The sequence below is a fragment of the Protopterus annectens genome, chromosome 3.part0 (genome assembly GCF_019279795.1).
Source record: "Protopterus annectens isolate FY-2018-M chromosome 3.part0, PAN1.0, whole genome shotgun sequence".
Taxonomy (NCBI): Eukaryota; Metazoa; Chordata; order Ceratodontiformes; family Protopteridae; genus Protopterus; species Protopterus annectens.
In genome coordinates this window covers 415,308,247-415,320,869 of record NC_056731.1, presented here as the reverse complement: position 1 = coordinate 415,320,869, position 12,623 = coordinate 415,308,247, and the positions used below count along the sequence as shown (strand labels likewise).

General features: G+C 44.3%; 1 protein-coding gene across 1 annotated transcript in view; it reads left to right on the top strand.

Annotated features, from left to right (window-relative positions):
• The window catches only part of RREB1 (ras responsive element binding protein 1), a gene marked incomplete in the record, with an annotated part of 464,399 nt that overhangs the window by 156,703 nt on the left and 295,073 nt on the right, over window positions 1-12,623 (top strand). Inside the window, 1 exon segment of the mRNA XM_044064859.1 lies at window positions 220-383. Within this exon segment, the coding sequence (XP_043920794.1) occupies window positions 220-383 (164 nt within the window).

Sequence of the window (12,623 nt, the reverse complement as noted above, 5' to 3'; positions counted from 1 at the left end):
CTATTTATTACATCTCATAACATACATAAGAAATGCTTAATGTGTAAGAGAACATCTATTCAGACAAATGGTGTTTGTGTTGTCCTCCACTGTATTGTGGAATTAAATTGAAGCTCATTGTTACCATTACACATTGTTTTTCAGAAACTTTGTACATTTTTGAGTATTTTTACATTGTTGAGTATTTTATGACCAGCATTGTTTACCTTTCATCTGCAGCACAATTCAGACACTGGAGGAAGTGACCATTCATGCAGCATCTGTGGGAAGTCCTTAAGTTCAGCTAGCTCACTTGATCGCCATATGCTAGTGCATTCAGGAGAAAGGCCTTACAGGTGCTCAGTCTGTTCGCAGTCCTTCACCACAAATGGAAATATGCACAGGTAGGTATTTGTTATTGGGTAATTGGCAGAATTTATTAAAATCAGAAATGTAGAATTAAAACTCGTTTGTATTCTGGACCACCTTACCCACTGAAGTGCAGCATAAAATAAGTGACTGTGATATCAAAATAAGTGGTGGTGCTTTGCAGAACAGCTGCCACACATGAGAACTTTCACTAGACATGGGTAAGCACATATTTTCTACACATTACTTTTACTGGCACAGAAGATAGTTACATTCAGCAATGTAGAGATTTCCGTCAGAATATGATTGTTGAAATACTGGTCAACAAACAGTGAAACAAAAGGAATTTATTCTCAAAAGTTTCTGTTAAGAAGGGTCTTGCACAACAGTGCTAGCTTCCTGAGTCACTGGCACAAAGGGAGTAGACACTGACTGTGAATGATCCATTTTTTTCAGAAGGTCATGAAGGAATAGAAGGATCATGTGCCACTGTACATGTTCTTCATGTTTCACTGTGTTGCAGTCATCACACTTGCATTATCTGCCTGCAGGTAGCCCTCAGTCGGCCCAAATACCAGAGTCTTGGGATTTCTTCATCGGATGCTGTCACCTCTTCCATGACATCAGGTCGTCAGGGATATAAAATATGCAGTCGATGCCATTACATCAGTCTTTTTTGCCGAGAAGGAGCCCGAAGCAGAAGCAGTTCATAAGTGCTGGTCGGCCGCTACCTGAAATTTTAGTTTTTCGAGTTTCAAACCTGAAGTCTTCTTAAGCTAAGTACCCCATTGGGGATTCTTTTTTCTTGCTCTAACCGATGTCAGGAAAAAGTTAACAGTTGTCTTGCCTGTGGAAAGCAAATATCTCAGAGATTTTCATCATTAACTGCGTCACTTGTTTAGGCACAGACCACAACGTCCCTCTTGTGCCTTGTTTAACGCCCGAACCATTTGTCATCGGGCTATTTTTGTAGCTAAATTCTTTCACTCTCATTCTCCATTTTCCGAAATGACTTCGGTAAGCCATCCGACTACCAATCTTCTGAAAAAGCGCAATGATAGAGACAGACCACATAGGTCAAAAACTGCAGACGATGCTTCCATTAAGCTAGTCGCCAGTCCGCCAGTACTCAGTGAGGTGCCTTTGCAGCCCCTGATGCCCGCTTCTACAGATTCACAGGCCTCTGCTGAGACCCATTCGGAGTCTGGTATGCCGCAAGATGCTTCTTCGACTATGGAACCTGCGAATGTCTCTACCTTGGATGGGTCTGGAGCCGCTGTACAGGCACCGGCTTCTGAGGGTGTATTCCGACCTACTGATATTCGTATTAAACCAACATCTTCATTTTTCACTAAATCTACTGAGTTTCTTAGGCCCAGAGTTCGCACTACGCCTAGAAAATAGACTTCCAAAGCGCATGCTCAAGCTCCCATTCCACAAAAACAAATTCTTAGAATGGCTGAAGACCATATTACTCTAATTAGGAGAAGCCAACCTTCCCCGACAAAGAATTTAATTTCTTCTGATTCTACAGACCCAGGAGTCCGATGACTCTGACCCTTCTGATTACCAGGACATACCCTCATCTACCTATGAGGATTCAGGTGCAGAGGAATCCATTCCCTCTGCCTCCCTTCCAGAGGATTTTTCTTTTGGTGAAATCTTGCATACCTTAAGAAAGCATTTCCACCGGGAATGCTAGGTCTATCCTCGGTCCAAAAAGAGACTCAGAGAATTTTTAGATTTGCCACAGCACAGGCCTCTAGCTATACCCCCTGTCCTGGATATTGTAGATGATGTCTTCATGGAATCCAGTCTTACTTTTGACACCAGCTCCTAGAAATCCTGACGGGTACTACAGAGTACCTGACTCTCTCAAATTTCTCTTTAAGAATCCTACTGCGGATCCAGAGACCATTTCCCGGGGACCTAGACGCATTAAGGCTACTACAGACAAAAACCCTACCCCTTCAGACAGGGATTCTAGAGCTTTAGACGGGGTAAGAAGGTATATACCTCTGCAACTCTTGCCAGCAGGACTTTGAATTGCCAGTTTCACATGTTGAAGTACCAGCAACATATTGTGGAACTAAACAAAAAATGGTGTTACATCCAGATTGTGCAGAAAATAAAAATTTACAAGAGTTAATGCATTCTGCAAACCGAGTTAGTAAACATACCTTGAAGTGTGGGTTTGATGCCTTAGAAGCATCTTGCAGGGCTGCTGTCACTGGGTCTGTACTGAGAAGGCATGCTTGGCTGAAGGAACAAGTCTTGCCAGACCATGTCAAAGCAAAATTACTAGATGCTCCATTAAATCAGGATAGTTTGTTTGGCATAAAAGCAGAAGTTCTTAAAAAGAGGGAAGAAAAAGCTAAATCTATGCAAACTGTCAAAGATTTCTTACAGGTGCAGCCTCCTTGATTCAGTAGGCATTGGCCTTCAAAAAACTGGTCCTTTCCAATCCCTCCCAGGCCCTCTCAGTCCAAACCCAGGAGAAACAGACCACCAAGACTACAGTCCCTGTGTATGCAGAGATCTAAACAATGGAGTGTTCCCACCTCAAAAACAGGGAGTGGTAGCCCACCCCCTTATGGAAAAAGTTCACAATGACTTTCCAATTATCCTTCCCAGCCATGCTCAAGTACTTGCACCCCTAGGAGGAAAACTCGCCCTTCATGTAAAAAACTGGATGTCCATTACTCAGGACTGATGGGTTCTAAATATTGTATCCCAGGGATACAGATTCTTCTTCCACTCGCTGCCAACCCCAAGCGGGTTGCCAGACCTTCCTCCAAACCATTGGGCAGAGGCTCAAAAGCAAGCACTTTCCCTTCTCCATATCAGGGCTATTCAACCTGTTCCTGTAGAACAAAGAGGACAGGGTTTCTACTCCAGACTGTTCCTGGTGCCCAGAAAAGAGAGCTCTTGGTGCCCTATCCTGGATCTGTCAATTCTCAACACCTTTCTGGTTTTCCCAAAATTCAAAGAGCTTGCACTTCAGCAGCATCTTCCTGTGCTAGTCAAGGATGCCTGGTGAGTCACCCTAGACTTAAGAAGCTTATCTGCACATCCACATAAGGGAGTCTTGCAGGAAATATTTACATTTCTGGGCAGGCTCTATGCACTATCAGTTCTCTCCACTTCCCTTTGGCTTATCTGCTGTGCCCAGAGTATTCACAAAATGCCTGGCTCCAGCCATTGCATACTGCAGGCAGAAGAATATTCAAATTTACCCATACTTGGACGATTGCCTGATTCAGGCAGACAGTCAGGAATTGCTACTTCAGCACCTGCCATTTGTAAAAAGACTTCTAACTTCACTGGGATACACCATCAACGAAAATAAGTCGCAGCTGTTGCCCAGCCAACAAATTGTATTCCTGGGAGCAAGTTTGAACACAACTTCCCAGATGGCATTCCTCACTCCAGAAAAGCAGGTCCATTTGACAAACTATTTCAAACTAATAGCCATCAAAACCCAGGTGTCTGCAAGGAAAATACTGCAAGCCCTAGGGTTCATGGCCTCATGCATTCTGCTAATTCCATATGCAAGACTGCATATGAGGAAACTTCAATGGTACTTAAAAAGTCTCTGGTGTCAACATTCTCAGGACCTGGAAACAGTGATTCCTATCATACCTTGTCTAACGGCAGTGTTTCTTTGGTGGGCAGAGGCATGCTACCTCAACAAGGGACTTCCTTTCACTCAAGCCATCGCTGCCCAAACCCTGACAACAGACTCATCAGACTATGCATGTGGTGCTCACATGGCAGGCAAATGCATTCAGGGCAAATGGAGCCCAGAACAAATTCCCCTGCACATCAGTCAAAAGGAGATGCTAGCTGTACAGAATGCTCTGAAAGCTTTCAAATACCTTATCCTTCCAGGACAGCTCCTGATAGACAACACACAGTTATGTGGTACATAAACAAGCAGGGGGGAACTCATTCTTACCCACTCTGCAGGTTAGCCGTGGACCTGTGGAACACAGCCTTGAGCAGTCAAGTGCACCTACAAGTTCAATTCCTGCCAGGCAAGAAAAATTCACTGGCAGACGACTTAAGCAGAAATCTACTGGACCCTCACGAGTGGAAACTGGAACCCAACTCATTCAAACTTCTAACCCAGAGGTGGGGAACACTGGAGATGGACCTTTTTGCCTCCCCCCAAAACCAACAGTTGAGCATATTTGCACCAGGAACCCTCACAGCAGTGCCTGGAAGGCAGATGTCCTATCCTTTACATGGGAAAACCTATCAATTTATGCCTTTCCTCCTCTGCCCCTCCTCTCAAAAGTACTACTCAAGATCAAACAGGACAGGCCAAGGGCAATCCTTATTGCACCAGACTGGCCACGCCAGCACTGGTACCTACTCCTATGGAGTCTGACAGCAGTGCCACCCTGGCACCTACGTCAGACACCTTCCCTGCTGTCTCAGCAGGAGGAACAGATTTTGCATCCACAGCTGCAAACCCTAAACCTTGCAGTCTGGCTTATCCCCTGAATACACCACCAGCATCCCTCAGCAGACAGGTGCTGGACGTCATCCTTGAGGCCAGAAGTCCTAGTACTTGGAAATCCTATGCTGAAAAGTAGAAAAGATATTGTTCTTGGAGTCAGTCTCAAGGAAAGGACACAGCTGTGCCCATCTTACCTCATATCCTTGTTTACCTAGCAGAGCTGCTCCACAGAGGCCTATCCTTCTCATCTATTAAGATTCATGCCTCTGCCATCTGGGCTCATTATAATGCTGAGCCGTCTCTCTTTTCTCACCCTCTCATGAAACAGTTCCTGAGAGGAGCTAACGATTTAAGACCCCCTAGGAGAGCTCCCACACTGGCCTGGGACCTTAGCTTTGTACTAGAGAAGCTCACACCTTCCCCCTTTTCAACCTGCTGCGTCAGCAGAGCTAAAATTCCTCTCTTGGAAAACCGCCTTACTTCTGGCTATTACTTCAGCAAGAAGAGTGCCTGAGTTACAGGCACTAATGACGGTGGAGCCCTTCATTATTTTCCTCGCTGACTGGGTTTCCCTCGGGACTAACCCTTCCTTTTATACTCAAGGTGGTATCCAGTGTAGCTTTAAACCAATCCATCCATTTGCCAACCTTTTTCCCTAATCCTCAGAGTAAAGGGGAAAGGATCCTGCCCTCCTTGGATGTGCACAGACAGCTCAGGTTCTACCTTGACAGGACTAAGCCTTTCAGAAAATCGGACCATCTGCTAGTTAGCTTTGCTACAGGGGCAGAGGGCAAGGCCATTTTGAAGCAAACCATTTCCAAATGGATAGCACACTGCATCCATTTCTGCTACAAGCACCAAGGAAAACCTACCCCTCGGGGGATCAGAACTCATTCCACTAGAGCTACTTCAACCTCTACAGCATCTCTCAGGGGAGAGCCTACCAGGGACATTCTGGAAGCTGCAACCTGGAGTTCTCTACACACCTTCACCAAGCATTACCACTTACCTATTTTTTTCTAAATCCAGAGCTGGATTTGCTACAGCAGTCTTACAAGGACTGCTAACCAGCCCTAAAACTTCTTGACTGCCTCCACCCTTCCTCAGCTTTGGAAATCAACCCAAGTGTGATGACTGCAACAGTGAAACATGAAGAACATAGTACAGTTGTGTACACTTACCATAAATGTAGATGTTAGTGTATTCACTGTTGCAGTCCTGGTTTCCCACCCTCCAGCCCCCAGGCTTTCTCTATCCTTTCTACCTATCCTCTTTATGGCCATCTTTCTTGGCAAGGGTATTTACATTTTACTGGAGGTGTTCCACTCCACGTAATAGCTTCCTATTTTGGGAGCTCCTGATATCTGGGGCAAGAAAAACTGATGTAATGGCGTTGGCTGCATGTTTTATACCCTGACGACTTGACGTCATGGAAGAGGCGACAGCATCTGACGTAGAAATCCCAAGACTCTGGTATTCGGGCCGACTGAGGGCTACCTGCAGGCAAATAACACAAGTGTGATGATTGCAACAGTGAATACACTCGAACATCTCCATTTATGGTAAGTGTACACAACTGTACTTTCTCTTCCCTGAAAGGGAGATACTGACATCAGAGCTCTACTAACACCTGCAGGAGTCTGGCCACAGTGGACAGCTGAATGAAGTATGTTGTTGCTGTGATGGCATTTCATCACAGTATATTAAAATAGGGGAAAGATTTTCCGTAGCTGGTTTTCGGTGATCGTAGATAGACCCATACTTAGTTGATGTTCCTTAATATTGCCATGCCTCTAAATTCAGAGTTGCACTGAGCTTTGTTGGAGTGCTTCACCCCTCACTAAATTCCACATTTATTCTGGATTATATAAACCTGAAATAACTGCATTGAGGTCTGTGGGAGAAGACAGAGTGGAAATGGAGGGTTGAAGCCATTTCCAAGGGTCCAGGGAGGCAGAAAAACAAAATAGTGGCATTCCAAATTGGCTGTTTGTGGCTAGGTTGACTTGCATTAAACAGAAAGTTAAGTCTCTCTTGATTGGGCACTATGTAGCATCACTTAATTCTTTTTATTGGACTGCGGTGTTATGCACATTATACATCTTATTTGCATTTTCATGTTCTTCTGCTTTGGGCTGTTTGGAATTGCCAGTGGTAATGGTTCTTGGACTTTTTTTTTTGAGAAACCACTTTCTTCCTATCTGATGCCATAATTGCTTTTTATCCTGTCACTAGTTTTCATAGAGCCATAACATTATGCCATTTTACTTGCCTAGATGCCAGTCCTAGAAACAAACCTGAAATGCACATTGTAGATAAAAACTTTTAGTAATACTAAAAAACAGTGAAACTAAAAAAAAACAATAAGCGCTTTTATCAAAGACGTAATGGTCGGGATTTCATCAGACAGTCTGAAGTCCTGATCATTGCTTCTTTGATGAAAGTGCTTACTGTTTAGTATTTGAAGTTTTATTGTTAAAAGTTTTTATTTGCAATGCACATATGCAGTTTGTTTCTGATTTTTATCGAAGTACTGTGTTAGCTTGTGTGTGGGTTATTCTTGTGATTAGATTCCAGTCCTGTCCTTTAGTTTTTTTCTTTACTAGTTTATGTCTTGAGCTGAAGTCCCAAGTCTGGGTACCATGCTGCATAAAGGAAAGTGCTAACTAACTCCATTGTCTATATACGTATTCATTGTGGCATTCTTAATTTAATTACATCAACCCTGATAGTGTAAGATTTGTACTTCATAGTGCTGAATTATGCATATCTACATTTGGTTTACTGTGAAGACAAATTGTTTACAAATTCCTGGCACTCCCATAAGGGAATTAGAGTACTACAAAAGTCTCCCATTTTAAATACAGATTTATTGTTTTCATTAAGCATTTACTTTAAAGACCCCATTATATGGAGAGATTGATTTACCAAAAAACTTTAGTCTGCTAGAAGAAATTAACTCATCCATGTCATCACCAGACCCCTTTGGAGCCACATTATTTTCCTAGAGTAGCATTGAAACTCCAGTTTGACATTTTAACCCCTTAGTTTGACTGTTTAAAAATGGCAGAGGAGCACATTAAAAGTTAATGCCTTGTGGCTGGCATTCTGGGAATTATACAAGATCATTACTGACAGGTGTTCTTGAATTTGTTTTATGTATGTGTGATGCCAGCTTAAGTAAACTGTCAGCTAGAGTTTACAAATGTGTGATGTCAGCTTGCATATGCTTTGCCACAGTGTCGCCAAGTCAGATAAGTCACTTTTTTCCTGTTGCACCCAAAACACTGGGTAATACTATATTGGTGTCTTGTTGAACAAAATACCTATTTTATTAGTTAAAAATTACATATGCTGCACTGACTACAAGGAAATATTTAGTGTCGTAATGGTGCTCCCATGTTTGTCATTGTCCCCAAAGGATAAATGAAGTGACTGTGTATCACTGTATCTTTTAAACCTTCTAAAACATTTGTTAGATTTCTGGGGTCCAGTAGCATTAGTACCCTATGCAAGAATCTTGTGGCTTATGGAGCACTGAACTTCTTAGATGCTGCAAAGTGGTCGGTGTAGGGTGGTGTGAGAGCTAACTACACTTCCTGGTGGTTGAGCAGGCTCCTTAAGAAGTTTAAGGAAAACATATATGTTGCTTCTGCTTTTAGTTGCCAAACCCTCAATGTATATTACCATGGAGATGATATACTGAGCACAATGAATTACCTTGAGCATATTGAGTTACCTGGGGGATGTTGGGTGTTTTCTTGGAGGCAGGTGATCGGTAAATTATCTCAATCAGTTAGAAAGTGAGCAAAATATAGTCAAGTCTAGTTAATGCGACAGTAAGCCCCATGCCAGGGATGCTGTTTCAGGATTTATTTGTAGGCTTTGCTGGAAGATATTAAGAGCCAATTGCTTGATGCTTGCATGAAATTGTTACTCAGGTGCTTAATGTCCCTTTGAGATGTCTTCACAGGAAAATTTTAAGAAGTAGGAAAAGAGGATAACAGTTGAGCAGTTGTTGCACCTTTTCTTTTTATGGCACCCCAGGAGCTCTCCATCTGGGTGTTTGTACAAAGAACATACTAAGCAGGAAATGAGAATTCACCTGCACCAGCTTGAATAAGGCAGTCCTAGTTTTATAGCTTGCATCCCGTTGCCTACATTAACAGTGAGTGGAAAGTGAAATGCTCAAATTTTCCAACATGCTAATGTAGAACATTCACTTTGTAGTATCAGTTACTGTGATGAAGCAGCTGAAGTTATATCAATTTTTGTTTTGTCTTAACAGTAGTTTTTGGCTGGGCACCATCGGTGTGCTGACTGTTCTGTACAAGTTCCAGTCTTGAATTGCACACCACTGACAGGCTCTTTAGAATGTCTCTAAAATCAAGAGAGAGATTTTATTTTAAAAGCTTTTATTATGATGATTCACTGTTTTTTGTATACTGTGCTTCAAGTAAATTGACTGTGGGAGTAGTACAGTGCTGTCTTGGCTTCAGAGTTTCTGGCTTCAGGATGGGCTGTTAAGGCTAAATATATATTAATCTGATGTCCTTCTCATTCTGCTTCACGCGTAGGTCTCAGATCCAAACCTCAGATCTGGCTCGGCCACCTCCCGCTGACTTCAACTCAACCTCCTCAGGTCTTGTTTGCCGCCGGTGTGCCCAGACACTTTTTCCAGGCTCAGTTAAGCATTATCTTTTTTATTACTTTTGATATATTTGATAATGTTTTTTATGCTTTGTGATTGATATTGGATCTCTTCTCCTCCTCTCCTGTGTAGTTTTCTCCTTGCGTTAGATTTTTCCATTGTTACCTTCTGCTTTCTTCTTTTGGGCTTCAGCCTTTCTTTCTTTCTGCTTCAGAAGGAGGAAAAAAAGTATTTTTGTAGTTATGGTTAACATAGGTTTAGTATATACTGGCTGTTCTTCAAGTTTAGTGTTGGTCTTGCAGGCATGGAGAAGCCTATCTGCTTTAAGAGGTGTTCCAAGTGTGAGAGAAAGATTCTGCACTTGGATGCTCACGATCATTATGTTGGCCTAGGGGCAGTCCACCTGGACTTCTCTTGCAACATCCATGAGGGATTCAACCCTAGGGCTGTGCAAGAGAAGAGAAACAAAACTTATTTTGAAAGGTCTTTTGCTCGCTTCTTCTGTTTATCCAGGGGCTCAACCCCCCCCCCAGCTTTTGCGTGGCTCTGAAGCAAAGAAGAGGCTCCACAAGGAGCTGAGAGCTTCCTCGGAGCTGCCTGTCAATGATCTGATTGACCTAACAGTTCTGAGTGAGCTCTCCACTTTGACTGTGCCTTCAGATCCTAAGCGTCTGGATCCAGGCAGTCCTCCTCTGATCCTTAGCTCCCAGATCCATAGTCTTCAGGGAGATATGTCTCTTTGGCATCTTCTATGTTGCCAGCAGAAATCTTTCAGACACCCAGACATTTTCGTTCTTCGGTGGCTTCTTCTAGGTCTTCTCGAAGCCTTTACTTGGAAGTGGACAGGATGGTTAGATTCATAATCAAGGCCCAGATTCAGATGGGGGTTCTTCCTGCTCCATCCCCTCATGGATCTGAGTCTGCACCCTTTTCTCCTTCTCCAATCCAGCACTCTGTTTCTGAGCCCTAGGATAGTAGTCTCTCGAGGGATTCAGGGTTGGATCAGAGGTCCTTTGCTTCCTCTACTCAGACCATTTCCTTGACTGCCTCTGCTCTGAGGTCCTCTGATCAGAATGCGTACCGGATCCAGGATGTCATGGCTGGATCCAAGGGGAGAGGGTCAGCTCCTCTGCTCTGGGATCAGTCTCTCCCCCTCGGAGCTTCAGCCTTTGATAGCATGGGTCCGGTTCTGTCTGAGAGTCAGGGATCTGGTGGGCTGCCTCAGTCTTCCTCAGTATCTTTGGTTCCAGGGGAGCTTAGCCTGATCTCTCCAGGACCCTCAGCTTTTTGGGCATTGGAAAATGCGTTCTCTGTCAGAAGAGTGCCGGACTCTCTGATTGCTGCTGCACCCCATGTTCCTTCTCTGGATTGAGGTTTTGGATCTACCATTCCTTCCCAGGGGTCAGCCTGTCTCTAAGGACCTCCCGCCTGCTCCACCTGAGGTGGCCCCTTCCTCTTCCGGCTCCTCCCCTGAGTATCCCACAGAGGAGATTCCACTTAAGTAGACATGCAAAAGGAGGCAGGTGGAGACCCTCACTGAGGATACAGATAACAATGAAGGAGAGTGGTTCCCCAAAATGCCACCGAACAATGTCTCCTTTGCAGACATATAGTAAAGGGTATCTGGACTTCCAAAACCCCCTCTTCGAAGGAATCTGTATTCCTGGAGGCCTTTGAGATGAGACAGTCTACATCTTGGGTGGTTCCCCCCGGCGGACGCTCTTGTTGATCTGGTTGCTGGTTGGGCCTGGAAGGAGCTGGACATGATAAAACCACTTCCTAAATGCCCAGATAAAATACTCACCCCCCCTCACCCGAGGACAGCCCTTTCTGGAGTAAGGGTATTCCTGTTGATGCTATGGTGGTAGCAGCTGCTGCCAAGAATGAGCTTGTTCAGCAGAACTGTTCATCTGCCAAACAGGGAGTCGAGAGTGATAGGTTTGGGAAGCACACTTATGCCTCAGTGACTTTTTCGCTGAGGACCCTCAGTTACTTGGCACACTTTACTCACCTTCAGAGAGACTTGATCAAAGAACTCTGATTCTCTGGGGGAGTCTATGCCTAAGGGGGAATTCAATAAAATTTCCTCTAAGCTAGTCACTCTCACTTCTATAGCCAACTCCACTATAAGACTTATTTCACACTCAGGGGAGAGTTCTTCTAGAACTGCCGGCACTGGCATAGTGATGCACCACCATGCGTGGATGCGGCTGTGAGATTTGGCAGAGCCCTATAAGGTGTTTTGTCAACACCCCCTTTGATGGTTCATTGTTGTTCGGACCATCTGCTAAGGACACCCTGACCCGCTGCAAGCGGGAAGGCCAGATCTGGTCTGCCATGGGGATTGTTTTCTGTCTCCCAATGAACCTACTCTAGGAATCAAAAGGGGGATAAGAAAACTTGGTTCCATAAGTCTCAAGGTTCCTTTCCTGACCAAAGTGGAGAGTTCTGTAGAGGCAGAGGAGGAGCCTTTAATGGAAGACACCCCCCTAGAGGCAGAGGGGGCCCACAGAACCAGGACTTTAGGGAATCCTTTCCCAATAAGCCCTTTCAGCCCTCCTGAATCGCTGCCCGACTGTCCTATTCTGGAGGCAGTCGGGGTAATTTTTCTCTGCACACCAGCACCTGGGCCCAAATCACTTCACTTCAAACGCTTGGGTGCGAAAAATTATATCCAGAGGGTACTGCATTCCCTTTTCTCTTCCTCCTCCAAATGTACTGAAAACACTGCCTGATGTTCCACCCAGTCAGAGGGAGATGGCACTGGCCAAAATCGACACATTGCTGCAGAAAGAGTCATCCAAGAGGTCTCGACCTGTCAGAAAGGGTACAGAACTTACTCCCATTTCTTTTTTTTCATTCAGGACCTAAGCAGTCTCAACTTGTTCATGAACAAGAACAAGTTCCAGATGGTGATGATACAGTCCATACTCCCATTGCTGAGTAAGGATGACTGGATGTGCTCAGTAGATTTCAAGAATGCATACTATCACATCCAAAAAGACAGGTTCTCTAGAAGTAATTTGCACTTCTGCCTGGAAGCCAGTCACTTCCAATTTTGAGCCCTGCCCTTTGTTCTCACCACAGCCCCCCCAGATGTTTACCAAGTGCATGGCAAAGGTTGCAGCTCATCTGTGACTGGAAGGGTTTCAGGTATTC